The sequence below is a fragment of the Molossus molossus genome, unplaced genomic scaffold (assembly GCF_014108415.1).
Source record: "Molossus molossus isolate mMolMol1 unplaced genomic scaffold, mMolMol1.p scaffold_m16_p_17, whole genome shotgun sequence".
Taxonomy (NCBI): Eukaryota; Metazoa; Chordata; class Mammalia; order Chiroptera; family Molossidae; genus Molossus; species Molossus molossus.
In genome coordinates this window covers 45,415,574-45,433,763 of record NW_023425352.1, presented here as the reverse complement: position 1 = coordinate 45,433,763, position 18,190 = coordinate 45,415,574, and the positions used below count along the sequence as shown (strand labels likewise).

Below are 18,190 nucleotides of genomic sequence, written 5' to 3'. Positions count from 1 at the left end.
TGCCAAGAGAGACCGAGACCGCTTCAGTGACCTTGGAGATGAAAGCTGGCCCGTTGTCTGATTGTATGGAGTTTGGCAGCCCAAAGCGAGGGATGATGTCTTTCAGTAGGTGAGTGGCTACGGTTTCTGCAGTCTCTGAGGCGGTTGGGAGGGCCTCGATCCAACCTGAAAAAGTATCAACCATGGTTAAAAGATATTTTAGTTGTTTGTGTTTAGGCATATGAGTGAAGTCTATCTGCCAGTCTTGTCCTGGCAGGTGACCCCGCATTTGGTGTAGGGGCCTGCGCACATGGCAAGCTCCTTGGCTGTTGGACCTGGAACAGACAGAACATGAGGCATGTGCAGCCTGGATAGCCGGCCGGAGTTTGTCAGGGTGGAGGATTTGGGATAAGAATCGGTGAAGGGCATCGGGTCCTATGTGGAGAGACTTGTGGATCTCCGACAGTATTTGCAGTCTTTGGGCGTCTGGAAGAATTAGGAGGTCGTCTTGAAAGGCCCATTCATCCTTGAAGTGGACCCCGGGAGAAGACTGGAGAGACTTTAATTCTGTGGCTGAGTATTGGGGAGTATAGGAGCCTGAAAGAAAACAGATAGCAGGAGCCCGCCCCAGGCAAGCGGTGGATCGGGCCGTTTTATCAGCGAAAGCATTTCCCTTAGCTACAGGAGAGTTCGAAGTCTGGTGGCCCCGGCAGTGAATAACAGCTACCTGCAGGGGGAGCTGGATGACTCGGATGAGTTTTTCGATGAGTTTTCCATTTAGGACCGGGGTGCCTTTGGTGGTGAGGAAGCCTCGTTCCTTCCAGATCATACAGTGGGAATGTGCGATCAGAAAGGAATATTTGGAGTCAGTGTAGATGTTGACTATTTTATCTTTAGCCCATATGAGAGCATGGGTTAAAGCAATCAGTTCATCCTGTTGTGAGGTGGTCCCCGTGGGGAGCTGTTGGGCTTCAATGACATTAGAGTCAGTAACTACAGCATAGGCCGCCTGTCTGGTCCCGGAGGGGTCTAGGATGGAGCTGCCATCAATATGGAGAGTGTGGTGGGCGTTAGGCAAGGGATGATCAGCCAGGTCAGGCCGGGGAGACTGATGATGTTCCAGGATTTCTAAGCAGGAGTGTGTGGGGACTTGCTGGTCTGATGCAGGCAGAAGGGTTGCTGGGTTGAGGGAGCCACAGCTTGAAAGAGAGATTGAAGGGTTTTCTATAAAGAGAAGATGGTATAATTGAAGTCTAGAGGGCCCAAGGTGGGCCAGGGCCTGATGCAAGAGGTGGTCGGTAAGGCGGTGGGGGGGAGAAAACCTGGAGAGGCTGTTGTAGGTTGATCTTCAGTGCTTCCGTGGTGAGTTCTGCCGCTGCTGCAAGGGCCCGGAGGCAAGGCTGCCATCCACGAACAGTGGGGTCCAGCGGCTTTGAGAGGTAAGCAACAGGGACCAGGGTGGGGCCGAGTGGCTGAACCAGGACCCCTATGGCAAGTGATGTTTTCCCTCTGTATAGAGGAGAAAAGGTCGTTGGGGACTGGGGAGAGCAAGAGCTGAGGCAGAGCACAAAGCCTCAAGGAGGGTCTGGAAAGCCCGGCGGACCTCCTTAGGGGAGGTCAGGGGTCCCTCGGGGTTGTCTCTGGCTGCCTGGTAGAGTGGTCTGGCTAGGAGGGCAAAATTGGGGATCCAGTGCCTGAAGAACCCCATAAGCCCAAGAAAGGACTGAATTTCCATTGCCGAGGTCGGGGGGGTTGTAAGTCCCTAAGGGCCTGCAAACTGTCAGAGGTGATTGCCCGGTGTGCCGAAGTGACAAGGAGCCCTAGATAGGTCACCGAGGGAGTCACGATCTGGGCTTTCTGTGCAGACACCCGGTAACACTTGGTATAAAGAAAATTGAGGAGAGCGGTGGTGGCTGAGATATTATCTCCTTCAGAGGGGGAACAGATGAGAAGATCGTCTACCTATTGGAGAAGAGTGGATGGGGACAGATCACATTCCCTTAAGTCCTGAGCAAGAGCCTGACCAAAGAGGTGCGGACTGTCTCGGAATCCTTGAGGGAGGACAGTCCATGTTAACTGTTGGGAAATATTGGAGACCGGATCTTCTCAGGTGAAAGCAAAGAGAAAATAGGAATCAGAATGTAGTGGGATGGTAAAGAAAGCATCCTTTAGGTCAAGAACCGAGAAATGAGTAGTATGGGGGGGAATGTGAGAGAGGAGGGTGTAGGGGTTTGGGACTACAGGGGAGATGGGTATGACCGCTGAATTAATTATGCGAAGGTCTTGGACAAGGCGGTACTGCCCCGAGGGTTTCTTAACAGGCAGAATGGGGGAATTACAGGGGGAGTTGGTAGGAATGAGGAGGCCCTGGCTTCTGAGTTTAGATATAATGGGGTAGAGTCCTAGTCGGTGAGTCTGAGAGATGGGAAATTGGGGGCAATTGGGGTAAGATGATGGGTTTTTTAATTTGATAAGGATGGGGGCGTGATGTGAGGCAACCGAGGGGGTGTTTGTGTCCCAGACCCCAGGGTGGACTGCCGGTAAGAGCTGGACCGCGGAAGCTGAGGCAGTAGCCTGGGTAGGGCCAGAGAGTAAAGCTATTAGGTGCGGCTGCTGGGGGAGGAAAGAGATGGTAGTATGGAGTTTAGATAAGATATCTCTCCCCAAGAGTGGAACTGGGCAGGCAGGCATTACTAAAAAGGAATGGGAGAACGGGTGGCCTTCGAAGATGCAGTTAAGTAGGGCCGTTCGTTTGGGGGTTGTAGGGAGCCCATCAATTCCCATAACCAAGACCTGGGAAGGAAAAGTGAGGCCTGAATGGGAGGGGAGGACAGAGTAGGTAGCCCCCGTGTCTATTAAGAAGGAAATAGACTTACCCGCTACCTGGAGCGTGACCCTGGGCTTGGCGAGGGTGACCGGAGTCACAGAACCAGGGCCGCCTCAGTCGTCCATGAGCCCTAGTAGCTCCAATGCTGGGAAATCCTGGGTCTCATTTCCCCCGCATTGAGGTGCTGAGGATTGAGCCAGGGTCGGGCAGTCCGACTTCCAGTGTCCCATTTGTTTGCATTGGGGGCAGGGCTTGGTAGGTGGCCTGGGCTGTGGGCAGGCTCTGGCCCAGTGGCCTTCCTTGCTGCATTTGAAACAGGCGCCTGGAGGCGAGCGAGGTCCCCTTTTGGGGCCTGGTGTCTTTTCGGGTTCCCTGCCGGCCGTAGGCAGCTACCAGAGCCTGGGTTTGGAGGCTCACCTTCTGCTGGAGCCTCGCCTGGCGGGCTGCTTCAGCCATCTCCTCCCGGGCATTAAAAACCTTAAAGGCCATTTTTACCAGGTCTTGGATGGGAGTTTCGGGGCCCTCCTCAACCTTCTTGAGCTTCTTTCTGATATCAGGGGTGGACTGGGAAATGAAGTGGGAGGCAAGGACAGTGGTCCCGTGGGTGTGTGGGACCGGGTGTGGGCAGCGACAGGGGAACTGAGGGGATTATGGGGGGGGAGTGCGGAGTGTATCCAACAAAGCCTGAATATAAGGGACTTCAGAATCTTTTCTGGTGCCTTGTGTAGACTCTGAGAATATCCCAATTTGGAAAAATTTTCGAGGAGACACTCGAGGTGGTCTTACGGTCGGTCAAGTCTGGATTCGAAATTGCCCATGGCGACAGATTAGAGGGGCTTTGAGTGTCAGGAGAGCGGACATACAAAAGGCGTCCCTTTTTAATGCCCGTCCCCGGACGGATGTCTGTCCAGGATGGACAGGGTGGTCGTGAAGGAGCCTCAGACGTCCCTCGAAGCAGCTTCAGACCGGGGGTTCCTGGAACTCCGGCGGAGAGGCGGGGGCGTCCCGACTTGGCCAAGGTTTGGATGGGAGACCCAAGCCCCGGATGACAGATCAAAACCCCAGAAAAAAGCGAAACGGTTTTGGAGCCTGGCTCTGATGGGTTTGGAGACTGGCTCCGAAAACCCCAGAGAAAGAGTGAAACGACTTATGGTTTGGGAGCCTGGCTCCGAAGTCGGTGCTGGGTCGAGGGAGATTCCGAATCCAGAGGACGGGTGGTGGCGCCGGGAGAGGAGGGGGATTCTCGTCCCGACCAAAAAGTCCAGGCCGGGTCACAAAACCCTCCTCCCGGGTTTCGCCACCAGATGTAAGGAATCGGGGGCGCCACCGAATAAAACAGAGAAGAGACTGGAGAGCCAATCAGCCGAATAAACAGGGATCAGGCTTTATTGGGTACACTCCGGGCCGGTTCACAGACTCTGGGGGTCGAGTCCTAGAAGCCTCGCTCAATGTAGGGGCTCCTGTCTTTTATATCTGCCTGTTGTAGCTGGAATTTGTCCCTTAGGGTTTGGCCCTGCGGGGGCCATGCATGGAGCCTCTGGAATGTGAATAGATAAGAGCAAGATGGGAGTTAATCTATAGGCTCCAGGCAGGCCGTTCAGGGTGGGAGACAAGGCTGAGCAAGGTGACAGTGGTCGAGCACTTTGCCTGGCGCCAGTCCCCCAGGCCAATCGACAGGTTGCAGGTTCAATTCCAGGCCTCAAGATCTTGCAGGAGGCAACCAATTAATGTGTCTCTCTCACATCAATGTTTCTGTCTCTGTCTCTCTCTCCACCTCCCTCCCACTCTTTCTAAATATCAATGGAAAAATATACTCGGGTAAGGATTAACAGGCACAAAAATGGTTAGTTAATATGAAGATAATTTTACTGAGTAGATAATCTGGTATAATGGATTTACTTTAAGAAGAACTAAAAAGAGCAATTAGAAATTTCTCAAACCAAAATGTTAAAGGAAAGATACACATTTTAAGCAAACAAACTAAAAATTTGGCATGATACTTGGGTGGTTGGAAAAAAAAAATCCCTTTCATCTTGATACCTGAAATTTATTTAAATGGGATATGAGATAAATTAATAACAGGATTTACTTGTCTTTCTCCATGGGTTCCACTGTGAACCATGGTTTTAATGTGATAATTTAACTGTGTGGAACCATGGTTTTAATGTGATAATTTAACTATCTGTCTTGCCTAGCTGAAAGCTGAGTATTTAAGGACCTGAAAATGCTTGGAGTTGTTTAATATTGAAAGACATGTCTTTTTCGGACTCTTCTCCACTAGAACTCTGTAGCTCTCTTGGGCCTAAAAAAAACAGTCATGTGTTCTGATCAGTATACTCTGGGACAAGTATTATAAAAATATCTATTAGCCAGTGTTTTGTAATGTGGTAAAAATAATTTATAATAAAAATCTATATAAAATTACTGGCTTGGGTCCAGTAGATATATATAAATCTTTAGTGTTGATAGTATTACAGATATCCCCCTTTGCCCCCCTCCACCCACTTCCTATTTCACCCCTGGCCTTCACCACAGATTGTCTTTGACCATGAGTAATGCATATAAATTCTTTGGTTAATCTCTGCCCACCCCAACCCTTTCCCTCTGACATCCATCGGTCTGTGCCATGCTTTCATGCTTCTGGACCTATTTTGTTCATCAGTTTATTTTGTTCATTAGATTCCACATATAAGTGAGGTCATGTGATACTTATCTTTCTCTGACTGGCTTATTTCATTTAGTGTAATACTCTCCAGGTCCCTCCATGCTGTCTCAAAGGGTAAGAGATCCTCCCCCCGCCTTTTTTTTTTTTTTAATAGTTACATCCTATTCCATTGTGTAAATGTACCACAGGTTTTTTATTCACTCATCTACTGATGGGCACCTGGGCTGTTCCTGAAACACCAATAAGAAAGAATATATTCATCCCTATGTTCATAGCAGCACTATTTTACAATAGCTAAAGTCTGGAAAGGGTTCAATATATATTTTTTCATCTTTAAAAAGAAAATACTGCCTGACCGGTGTGGCTCAGTGGGTTGAGCATCATTTTATGAACTAAGAGGTCCCGGTTCGAATCTGTCAGGGCACATGCCCAGGTTTGCAGGCTCAGTCCCCAATAGGGAACGTGGAGGAGGCAGCCCATCGATGTTTCTCTTTTACATCAATGTTCCTATCTCTCCCTTCCTCTCAAAAAAAAAAAAAAAAAAATCATTGAAAAAAAATAAAAAGAAGGTACTAACTGAAGGAAGGCTAATATGATATATTGGAAAGATTATTAGAAGTTAGTAGTGCTGATTTCTAGTTCTGTATCTGTCATTATTAACTAGTTTTGTGCCTGTAGGTTCTTACAAAACATGTTTCCAGTTCTCAATATAGCCCTTGGTATTTGCAGTGGTCCTCACATTCACTAATAACAATCAGTTTCATTCTTCACTTTTCATTTCCTACATGAATATTAACTTTCCTCTACAAATGTTAGCTTATGTTAGACTAATTTGAGATTCAGAGAAAAAGATGTGAAGATGTGTTGATTTTGGAGAAACCCATATTTGTGTTGCGCTGTGGATGTTTTTTTTTCAAACAAGTTTATTTACCTAGTAAATTTCTCTGCACAATAGCCATAAAATACATGTGATTAAATTTGTGCATAGGTGAAATATTGTATAATATGCATGGCATTTTGGGGTCATTTATAAAAGACTAAAATATTTTAAATTAGGAGTACGTGGGGCCTGTTACTCATTGGTTTTTCAGGTAGATACTTGACTATCCTTCCAGGTAATCATTATGGGGCTTTTGAGACTTTGAATGTTGCTAAAGGATAAAAGTTTTTTTTAGTCTAAATATTAAATTTAATGAAATTCTATCACAGTGCTTGGAGTGGTTTATCATAAGAACAAATCAATTTCACATGATCTTGCAAATTATGTTATACAAAGTTTTTTATGTGATCTGTTTTTTCATTTTTTCAAACAGTAGTTATTTAGGACCTTTTGTGTTCTAGGCACTATGTTGCTAAGCATCCCAGACATGGTCCATCCTCTTAGAACTTTTTGTACATGATGTCTTCCTTCCTTCCTTCCTTCCTTCCTTCCTTCCTTCCTTCCTTCCTTCCTTCCTTCCTTCCTTCCGACTGTCACGTGCAGCGCCTCATTTGGATGTGTCTGGAGTCTTGGAAGCTTGACTACCCTACGTTCTCTTACAAATGGACCTTGAGAGCTTGTTTGGAGGTTCTAGCAGGGGAGCGCAGCTACTCGTATACCCTTGACCAAAGACCGGTCCTCTCCTCTAGGGGGAAGGTCCTCCTCTTCAACCAAGCGCGCGGCTTCTGGAGGGATGCACATGGATTGGTTGAGGGAGGAGGGGGACACCTGCCTAGCCAGCCAGATCAGCCGAATCAACCCTGGCGATCAATGGGGTGACAGATGTTGCGGCCAGATTGCCTTCACATCCCATGATGTTTTTCTGTGTAACAAAGTTTCCATTACAAGTGCAGTAAAACCTCAATATAAAGGACTAATTTGGGCAAATGGGCTATTCCTAAAAGCCGAAAGTCTGTTATATAATAAAGTAGGTTTTCCAAATGTGTATGTTAAAAAATTAACAAATTAGTTAATCTGTTTTTACTTATATAGACATGTTTGTGTAATTTAAATTAAGTATGAGAAGTTTAATTTCACAGAAAAGTTTTCTCTGTGTATTAATTTTACACTGAATAGGTCTAATAAATACGTGCATTCTCCAATCACAAGTAAACAAATGCATACAGCTGGGGTCCTGTTAACCCGTGTTAAAATTGCTGCAGAAAGTCACACCTCATGACAACAGAACTCATTACCTCTCAGGATATGATGTGATCACGTGCTAACCATTCGCCATTGTTTATGAGAGATGACTCTTGGATTTAAATATGTAGAATATGTTTATAGATATGTAATATTTATGTCGGAGAAATTACTGCAGTGTTTTTTCCTACATATGGCCTATTTGATAAAAGTTGTTCAAAATAACAGATCAAGCCCTGGCCGGTTTGGCTCAGCGGTTAGAGCGTCGGCCTGTGGTCCGGAGAGACCCGGGTTCGGTTCCCGCTAAGGGCACGTACCTTGGTTGCAGTTTGTCCCCAGCCCTGGTTGGGTTGTGTGGGTGGCAACCACTCGATGTGTCGCTTTCACGTCGATGTTTCTCTCTCTCTCTCTCCCTCTCACTCTATCTGAACAAAATATCGAAAAATGTCCTCGGGTGAGGATTAAAAAAAAAAAAATTAAAAATAACAGATCAATAATTTTTTAAAAACCTGTTAATTTCATTATAAGCAAATCTTGGTTAAAAGCATTTTAAAATTAACAGGGTGTTAATTTTGACTTACAACATAAGGACCGGAAATTTTGTCCATTAAATCTGAAGTCTATTAAATTGAGGTCTGAAAAATCGAGGGTTTACTATGGTTCCTCAGTTACCATACTGTTTTAATTTTTTGTTACAGATGTTTCTCCTTTTTTACCCCATTGACCCCCCTTCTCCCCATCCGCCCTGCCCCGGCTTTGTTGTCCATGTCCATTGGTTATGCATACATGCATATAAGTTCTGTGGTTTATCTCTTCCCACCCCCCACCATCCCCTCTTCTGAGGGTTGTCAGTCTGTACCCTACTTCTGTGTTTCTGGGTCTACCCTATTCCTCATACTGTTACATTCATTATATTCCATATATAAGTGAGATCATGTGGTATATGTCTTTTTCTGCTTGGCTTCTTTCACTTAGGATAATACTTTCCAGGTCCCTCCATGTCGTCTCAAAGAATAAGAGATCTTTCTTTCTTACAGCTGCATAGTACTCCATTGTATATATGTACCACTGCTTTTTTATCCATTCGTCTACTGATGGACACTTGGGATGTTTCCAGATCTCAGCTATTGTAAATAGTGCTGCTACGAACATGGGGGTACATAGATTCTTTCTGATTGGTGTTTCAGGCTTCTTAGGGTATGACTGGGTCAAATGGCAATTCAGTTTTTAATGTTTTGAGGTAACACCATATTGTTTTCTATAGTGGCTGCACCAGTCTGCATTCCCACCAGCAGTGCACTAGAGTCCCCTTTTCTCCACACCCTCGCCAACACTTGTTTGCTGATTTGTTGATGGCGGGCACTCTGACAGGTGTGAGGTGATACCTCATAGTTGTTTTAATTTGCATCTCTCTGATGATTAGTGATGTTGAGCATTTCTTCATATGTCTCTTGGCCATTTGTATGTCCTATTTGGAGAGGTGTCTATTCAGCTCCTCTGCCCATTTTTTAATTGGGTTCTTTGTCTTCCTTTTGTTGAGTTGTATGAGTACTCTATCTGTTGTTTTTTTTAAATATATTTTTATTGATTTTTTTAGAGAGAGAGATAACAACATCAATGTGAGAGGCACACATTGTTTGGCTGCCTCCTGCATGCCATCCACTGGGGATCAAAACCCCTGACATGTGCCCTGACTGGGAATCAAACCAGGACCTCTCAGTTCATGGGACAATCAATACTCAGTCCACTGAGTCACACAGGCCAGGCAGTGACCATGCTTTTGAAATGCTAATGATACTTACTCAAGTTCAGTGATTTAACGAATGGTAGGAGAGACGGAACATAAAAACAAACATTTAAAAATTGTTTCCAGCCCCGTCCTTTTGGCTTAGTGGTTAGTGTCAGCCTGAGGCAATCTCTCTAAAAATCAGTGGAAAAATATTCTCAGGTGAGGATTAACAATGAATAAATAAGTAAATATTGTTTCCAAAATATCAAGAGTAGATAAAAAGGTTAAAACTAAATAAACTGATATCTCAGCCTATATTCTTACAATATATTTTAATTTTATTTAGATGGGTACCTGATATTTATATTATTATGACTCTATAAACAGTGTTTTTGGTTGCCTACTTTGTATATGTTGACTTTCAATTTCTTGGAAAATATTTTAGTTTGGGGGGAGTTAATAATTGACTTGCATTTCCTTTCTTTAGTTTTCTGTGTACTTGTCACAGATTTAATCAGATACTCCCTCAAGTTACTAAAGTTCTTTCAGTATACTCAAGTATGTATATTAGGTATCTTGTCAATTTTATCTTTTTTATGTAATCTTCCCTGGGGCTTTTATATTTGGACACACTAGATCTCTTGTGGTCCTATTTTGCCATCATCCTGGTGATTCTCTTGACTTTTTTTATATAACTCTTTTCCTGGATTCCATGTTTTGGTTTATTCTCTTGTATTATTGGTGGAATATATCCTGTAGTAATTTCGTTGAAAAGATTGACCTTTTTTTGATGCTTGTTTATCTGAAAGTATCTTTATTCTACCCTCAAACTTGACTTGTATCTGACTGGTTATAGAATTCTGGACTAGAGATTGGAAATGATTTTTCCTAAGAAATTTGAAAGTATTGATATAATAATGTCTTCCAGATTCTAGTGTGGGTTTTGAAAAATGCCATTGTGCTTTTTGATCTTTCATATGATGGGCCTAGCCAGTATGGTTTAGTGGTTGAGCGTCGACCCATGCACCGTGAGGTCGCCGGTTTGATTCCCAGTCAGGTTGTGGGCCCAATCCCCAGAGTGAAGGCATGCAGGAGGCGGCCAATTGATGTTCTCGCTCATCGATGTTTCTCTCTCTCCTTCTCCCTTCCTCTCTATCTCAAATCAATTTTTTTTTAAAGTGGGGGAAAAAAGCTTGTGGGATCTTCTCTCTTGTTTGTACTTGGAAGTTTCACAATGACATACCTAGATGTATATCTCTTTTCCTCTATGTGCTTAGTTCTTGAGTTGCTTTTGAATCTGGGAACTTTGAGTTTAGGTTCTAGGAAATTTTTTTGAATTGTTTCTTCAATTCTCATATTATTTTTCTCTTTCTGGAGCTTTTCTATTGGGATATGGAACTGTGCTGATCTTTTTTTAAATTTTTTCCCTTTTAGATTCTTTTTTTCTAGCTAGCTAGCGGGGACATTTTTAAACTTTCTATTCTAAACCTTTCATTACATTATTTATTTTTACTATTGAAGTTTAATTTTTTAAAACTCTTATTTTCCAAATAGTACTTTTTTTTTTTATAGTGTCCTGTTTCTGTATTTTAATTATGTTTCTTTTATCTTATTGAGAATATTAGTAGTTCTTTGGTATGTTTTCTTCTCTTTTCAGAGTCTTGTTTTCTTTGAAGTCACTTTTTCTCTATGTGTTATTTAGTGTCTTTTATATTTGATGTTTTACTTAGATGATTTTGACTAATTTAAAAACACATTAGGAGCTCTGAACCTGTGGGTGGGGTTTGTTGGCAGTAGTCTTGTCAGTTTAGAGATCAGGCCATTTCCTTGGGGAACAACTAATGTCTGTGTATTTAGTTGCCTTTTAACTTAAACTGGTCAGGTTTCCCAGAGAAATCTGCTAGTCTTTTTCCCTGGCCTTCAAAGTTACACCCATTGAGGTAAAAATAGACAGGGAGTGGGAGGAAGGTGGAGGGTGGAGGGTGTTGGTTCTCAACATAATTTCATTATGTAAACGTTCACTTAATCCTCCTGTTTCAGTAGTAATGTCTGCCTTCAGCTTGCTTTTATATGCTCCCTGATCCAGATAACCTTTTCCTGGGGGTAGGAGGTAGGGAGTGGGGGTAAACTTTTTCCACCAAAGTGGGGGGCCAGAGCCAGGGAGAGATCTGTGAGTCTAGCTGCAGTTTAAACAAACTAGTCTCAATTTTCCTATTAGTTCTACTTGTCCCTCAATTTTTTAATCTTTGGGGCTTCTATATTCTAAATTGGAGTGTTATCAGCTTTGCCAAATTCTAGCTTTAGCTTAAACTTTTATTGCACAAAGTCAGCTACCACTCCTTTGTTTTAATATTAGTTTATTCTGTGCATTTCCCCAATCTATTGAAATCTTTTGTAATCTTCATCTTATCATCCAACATGTTAAACTGTTCTCTTAAAGTTGAATCCTGTTGACTCTGGTGTCTTGATTCAAGTATGAGGATAGAGTCCTGTGTATTTCTTTAGAAGAGATTCAATCAGTTTTACTTTAATTTACAGTTAATACTGTAAATTATGGTTATTTACCCAGCTGTGAGTACCTAGTGTGCCCTTATTATTAATGAGCTTGTATTTTTTATTTTATTCCTAAAAATATTTTCAGGATCTTTCCCCACAATATAATTTTACAAATCTAGTGTATTTGTTACACTTCCCTGCCTAAAAAGAAATTTATTGATAGAGAAAAAGTTTAGGATTACTTGTAGTGAAATAAAATTTGCTCTTGGTGACCTTTTTCTTTTATAGTGCTTACAAACAATCTTGCAAATAATAGTTTTTGTACTTTGGATATATATTGACATAAATGGATTGTCAAGAGCCTTTTAAACTCAAATTATGTTTCTTTGATATATAATTTTCTAAAACACATTTTCTTTCTTTCCAGAATCAATGCATTTTAGAAATTGTTTTCCTTTCTTACGATGTTTTACATATTACAGTAGAGATGCATGCCTAATTTGGGTCTGTGATTATTTAGGCTCATTAGACAAAAACTAATTTTAAAAGTGTCTGGGTTTCTCTTACTGTCTTCTTTTCTCATTTCAACTTCATTTACTTTATAACTATGTTTCTTCTACCTTTTCCAGTTTTCTACTCAATTCTCCTTGGTGGAGAAGATGGATGCAAAAGAGGAGGTGTGAGTAGTACTTTATTCTCTCTGCATCTGTTAACATTACATCATCTTTCCCATGCAATATTCTTGTTTCTTCTTAGTTCATCGAACTCTTACATTTATGCAGCCAATGGGCTTGTTTGGTTTTCTTTTGTATTATTTATAAAGTTGAGTTTATTCTGACAGTATTCTTGTAAGGTTTATATTTTAATTTGTAAATATTCTTACTTATGTTTCCCTTCTTCCATATGTCCTTTTAAAATCTGACATTAGAAAACTATATAGCCATATTGTTTCTCACTCATTACCTTTATTCAATTCGCTCACATTTATTAAGTTTCTAACGTTTATCAGGTCCTGGGAAATAAAATATTGATAAGATACTAGTTTTACTATTAGAGTTCATACTTTCATAGGGAATATCTTCTCCCATTTCTTATTAGAAGTATCAACATTTAAATAATTAAAAACGAACTTCTGCTTTCTTGGTCTCCCATCCACTTTATTGAATAGTATTTCCTTCTGGAGCTGTATGTGGTATTATAAAAGTAGACTCAGGTTTCTGAGTTCTGTTTCTGTCAAATGTTAACTATGTTGGATAAATCAGTCTTTCTGGGTCTTGTGTTCTTACCTATAAAAATACCTAATATCTACTTTATAGGGTTGTATTGAGAGAATTTAAATGTTAAAGTGAATTGAGAGAATGTACATACATGTATTATATAAACTTCTTAAATTTCAAAAGCTGTATGATGGTATTTTTGTAAGGATTGCTATCTAAATATTTATTGCAATTCTTTTGAAATAAGATTTATCTCTCCTTGGGAGCAAGAACTGTATCATGTTGATCCTTCTCCGTTACAACTGGTAACCAGAAATGACTTACACTTTTCGGTTGAATTCCGGTTGAAAATGGTCTTAAAACAAGTGTTAACATGGTTGACATTTACTTTCACTGCTATGTACTGCATCTGTGTCACTTTAAAATTTAATGTTAAAACATTCTCCATATGGTCAGTTTCTATTACATATTTATAAATATTGTTTCTGATTATTCTCCTTCCCAAATTATTATGTTATCACCCTTGGGTTCATGGATTTCTGGATGTCTTCTATCTCTGCTACTTAGTTATCCTTTTACTTTTTCTGTTTTTGAAAGATAAATTATACAGGCATGTTACTATATTCTAATAGTAAATTTCATTTTTCTAGGCTTTTTTTTTAATGTGAAGAGATCGTTTTTATTTATGTCAAAATATTAAATATATCATAAAAGTTAGTGTGGTTTAGACATTGGAATATAAAAAACTAGGATTAAAAATATTAGTGTGGGCCTGGCCAGTTTGGCTTAGTGGTTAGAGCATTGGCCTGCAGACCAGAGAGGCCCGGGTTTGGTTTCTGCTAAGGACACGTACCTTGGTTGCAGTTTGTCCCTGGCACCGGTTGAGGTCCTGTGGGTGGTGGCCACTTGATGTGTATTTCTCACATCAATGTTTCGCTCTCTCTCTCTCTCTCTTGCTCCCTCTCTTCCTCCCATTCTATCTGAGGATAAATGCAAAAATGTCCTTGGGTGAGGATAAAAAATATATATATATTTTAGTATGTATGTTCTCATCCCCCCCCCCCCACACACACACACACCCTCTATTCTCATTTTAGAATGAGATTGGTCAATTTTCCTGATGGTCTTTTTTTAATTAAATTAGTTGTTTTTCTGAATAATTGCATTTTATGTGTCCTTTCTCTTTATAACATTTTAATACAATGCAATCTTGATTATGGTGACAAATCTCTTAATGACATATTTTCTCTGTGTATGAAATACATCATACTTTTAGGTCAAGGAAAAAAAGAAAGTGAAACCGACATGTGTTAGTTACTTTATTGAGTCCTTTTCTTACATTACCATGTTTAATTATTGCAACAACCCTCTGAAGTATTAATTACCTCTGATTTACTAATTTGAAAACTGAGGCTTAAAAATTTTTATCATTCATGGTGCCAGTGTTCTAACTCCAGAGAATATGCTCTTTGTACTGTAGTATATGACTTGGAAGATAATGATGCAGAGTTTTGAATACCATTTTATCATTCTATAATATCGTCATGGAATCACTTGTATAACTTTCATATGAATTTAAGACCTTCATTGTCTTTGGTGATAATAATTTTCAGTACTGTTTATTCATTGTTTGCCTAGAATGCACTTCGGAAATATATGTGTGAAATTTTATAAAGTTCATACGGTTTGGATAAGTAATGTACATTTGAGAATAGTAGGACATCTTATATGAGCCTGGGGCAGTCTTGGGTTTCTTGGTGACAATATTTACAGCTCTCTGACACTGACCTTTTTTCTTGAAAGAGTTAAAGCAGGGCTCCAGAGATTGGTGTCCTTCTCTTTTTCTCTTGATATTGCTTTTAGGTTTCAAACATTATTTTATTCCTAATTGTAATCATTACAATCAAAATTTATCTTACACTTTTCTGTTACATGAGAGCCGAATGAACATGGTATGTTTCAGGAACAGGAAGAAAATCATGGTATCGATCTATAGAATAAGAGACTAGGGATTGTATGTAGCAGGATCAGAAGAGTGCAGAAAACAGATCTTTAGGGCCTTGTCAACCAGCTTAAATTCAGACTTAATCAAGTCCCATGGGAAACTAATAGAAAGCTTGATGAGAAAGATGGGTAGTTTGATATTCTGTTTGAGGTTTTAATATTTTATTCCACAACAAATAAAAGACTTTAAAATGTACCCACTAAATTGCTAAAATGTGAATTGAATGCTGAGAATTTAACAGAAGTCTAATTTATAGTGTGGTCACTGCGTGATTATAGATAGGTACAGAGGTTCTTTCTCCCTAGTTTACAGCTGGCTCTTGAAAGCTATTTTATACTTTGGAGCAAAATGATAGGATTAAGTCCTGAAACCGTGGAATTATCACATCCATTTTCTTCATCCCGATGGGAATAGGTCATTAAGATATTCCTAAAATAGTTTTTTTCAGATAAGTTTTGTACATACAGTCAAAGTTTTATTTATTTACTCAATACAGAAGACAATTTTTTTTAAAAGAAAAGAGGGAAGGAAAGTATACTTTAACAGAAATGTTAAAAATGTTCTTTGAATCTACCAGTTACTTCTTTCTCATTGTTTATTTTAATGGTAATTTATTACTAAGGTTTTTTAAAATGAAAAATTCTAGGCTCTTAGTATTTTTAAGTGAGATATCATTGTTAAGAGAAGGGAGAAAGCCTTTTCTCCTCTGTTAGGGGAAGGGGAAAAGTTAATTTTAGAAGGTAGTACTTGTATATATTGTCTTTTTGTTGTGGTAGCAGTTTTACCTGAAATACAAAGAAATTAATTGAATTTACTATAAAGAGAAAAGAGGATTATGTAACTATGTAAAAATATGAATATGTGGAGGATGTCATAGATTTTCTCATTAGTAACTTTGAACATTGTGTCTCATTCTAGGAATTAAATTCTGTTAGTTGAAGACTTGTTTGCATAAATAACACATCTACCATTTCATTTCATATATCAAATGAAAACTTTTTAGTATCAGTGATGAGTTTTTACTTTATACCTCAATATAATTACAATTTATGGCTCTGTGGTTGTGTAGCATTATCTGTGTCTTAAGAATGAAGCTTGAGCCCTGGCCAGTGTGGGTCAGGTGGTTAGAGCATCATCCCATACACCAAAAGGTTTCAGGTTCAATTTCTGGTCAGGGCACATGTACAGGTTTCAGGTTTTATCCCTAGACCGGGTATCTACGGGAGGCAACTATCGATGTTTCTCACATCAGTGTTTCTCTCTCTCCCTTACGCTGGCCGGTTTGGCTCAGTGGTTAGAGCATCGGCCTGTGGACCAGAAGTCATGGGTTCGATTCTGGCCATGGGCATGTACCTCTGTTGTGGTTAGTCCCCAGCCCTGGTCGGGGTCATGCAGGAGGCAGCTAATCAATGTGTCTTTCTTGCATCAGTGTTTCTCTGTCTCTCTCTCTCCCTCCCACTCTATCTGAAGATAATTGAAAAAGTATCTTTGGGTGAGGATTAAAAAAAAAAGTATGAAGCCTGAATCTGTTTCTGCATTAATACAATGGATTTAAGAGATATCCTGTAGAAATATAGAAAGTTGTTCTCAGTGAGAAACTTGCCCCAATGACTTTTAGTTAAGCTGTTTAAGTTCATTTATTAAAATATTGGGGCTGGGAAAATTTGTTTAATTAACAAAAGGGTTTTATTGTTCAAGATAAATATACTTGCATAATCTTGAATACTATAGAAATATTTTTATTCATTATTACTTAGCAATTTCCAAACTTGAAAATAGTGTGCATCTTGATTCAATGTTACATCAATGCATTTTTTATTATTACTTTACAAAATTTTCTTGTGTTACATATACAGTATTATTGTATAAAGATGGCAGATCACATACAAATCCTAGTTTTGATTGTTTATATTTATGTGATGAAATAAGAGTATTCATGAAATGGTCAACACAATTTTAGGGAAATAGTGGGCACTCTACACTGGGTTGTTGTTGTTTTTTTCCTTTAAAGACAGTATGGCATTTGTCTTAATGCCTCTGTTCTGGTAAATGTTGACGTGGCTGATTTTTTTTTTTAAGTTTTGGCAGATTTTTATAACATCCTTTCACACCCCTCTCACTTTTACCATTATATAGTAATTTAAACCATTCTTAGCTGTCTCAATCTAAGTTTAGCATGTAAGTAAGACGAGGAAGTGGTTTAAAGGAAGAATGAGATGAAGAGAAAGATAAGAATAATTATCTAAAGGTAATTCTCCATTAATTTTGTATTTTAAAAATACCTTTGATGTTATTTTATTTTTTTAAATATATTTTATTGATTTTTTTTTTTTTTTTTTGAGAGGGAGAGAGAGAAACATCAATTGACTACCCATCCGGGATTGAGCCTGAAACCCGGGCCATGAGCCCTGACCTGGAATCGAACTGGCAACCAACCCTTCAGTGCACGGGAGTACGCAAACCAACCAAGCCACATCAGCCAGGCTGGATAGATAGTTTTAATTAAAAAGTTATAACACAAGCTTATGTAAAACATCTCTTCTAAAAATGGAATCACTAGGAAATGTAGTAGAAGGCATGCTAGACTCTTCATCAGTGTTTCCACTTAGTTTTAGTCCCAGCCCTATTATATATGAAGAATTTAGCCTCTGTGCTAACAGTTTTCTCCTAGGTTAGGGTAACACTCATCTTTTTTTCTTGATAATATTATGTTGAATATAGGATAAGCAAAATATTCTAAAACTCTTGGTGTATTATAAATTAAGTATATTATGCATTTATAAAGTTTCCACCGAGTATAAAACAGAATGGGAAATTTATCAGTGAATAATGAATCAGCCGTTATCTATAATCAAAAGGTAAATAAAATTTCAACTACAGTTGACTTTTTCTTTTTTTAAAATTCATGTTTTTTTAATTTTTATTTTTTTTAACTCATCTTAATTACAGATGTCTCCCCTTTTTTTCCTCATTGTCCTCCTCCTCCCCAATCCCGCCCCCCTCCTGCCTTCCCCATACTATTGTTGGTATTCATTGGTTATGCATATATGCATAGAAGTTCTTTGGTTTATCTCATCCTGCGCTCCCTCCCCCTTCCCTTTGATGTTCATCAGTCTAACAACCAATTTGCACTTCTGAATTCCTTCATGT

The 18,190-nt window shown here is 39.8% G+C and overlaps 1 protein-coding gene across 5 annotated transcripts in view; it reads left to right on the top strand.

Annotated features, from left to right (window-relative positions):
- JMJD1C (jumonji domain containing 1C) overlaps window positions 1-18,190 on the top strand; it is a 307,703-nt gene that overhangs the window by 102,307 nt on the left and 187,206 nt on the right. The window contains exon 1 of one of the 5 annotated variants that reach the window (XM_036264656.1): window positions 12,470-12,495. The exons of the other annotated variants lie outside the window; for them this stretch is intronic. Coding sequence (XP_036120549.1) covers window positions 12,478-12,495 — 18 coding nt within the window. The 5' untranslated portion in view covers window positions 12,470-12,477. Of the gene's footprint in view, window positions 1-12,469; window positions 12,496-18,190 lie in introns of those variants that run through there. 5 annotated transcript variants of the gene reach the window in all.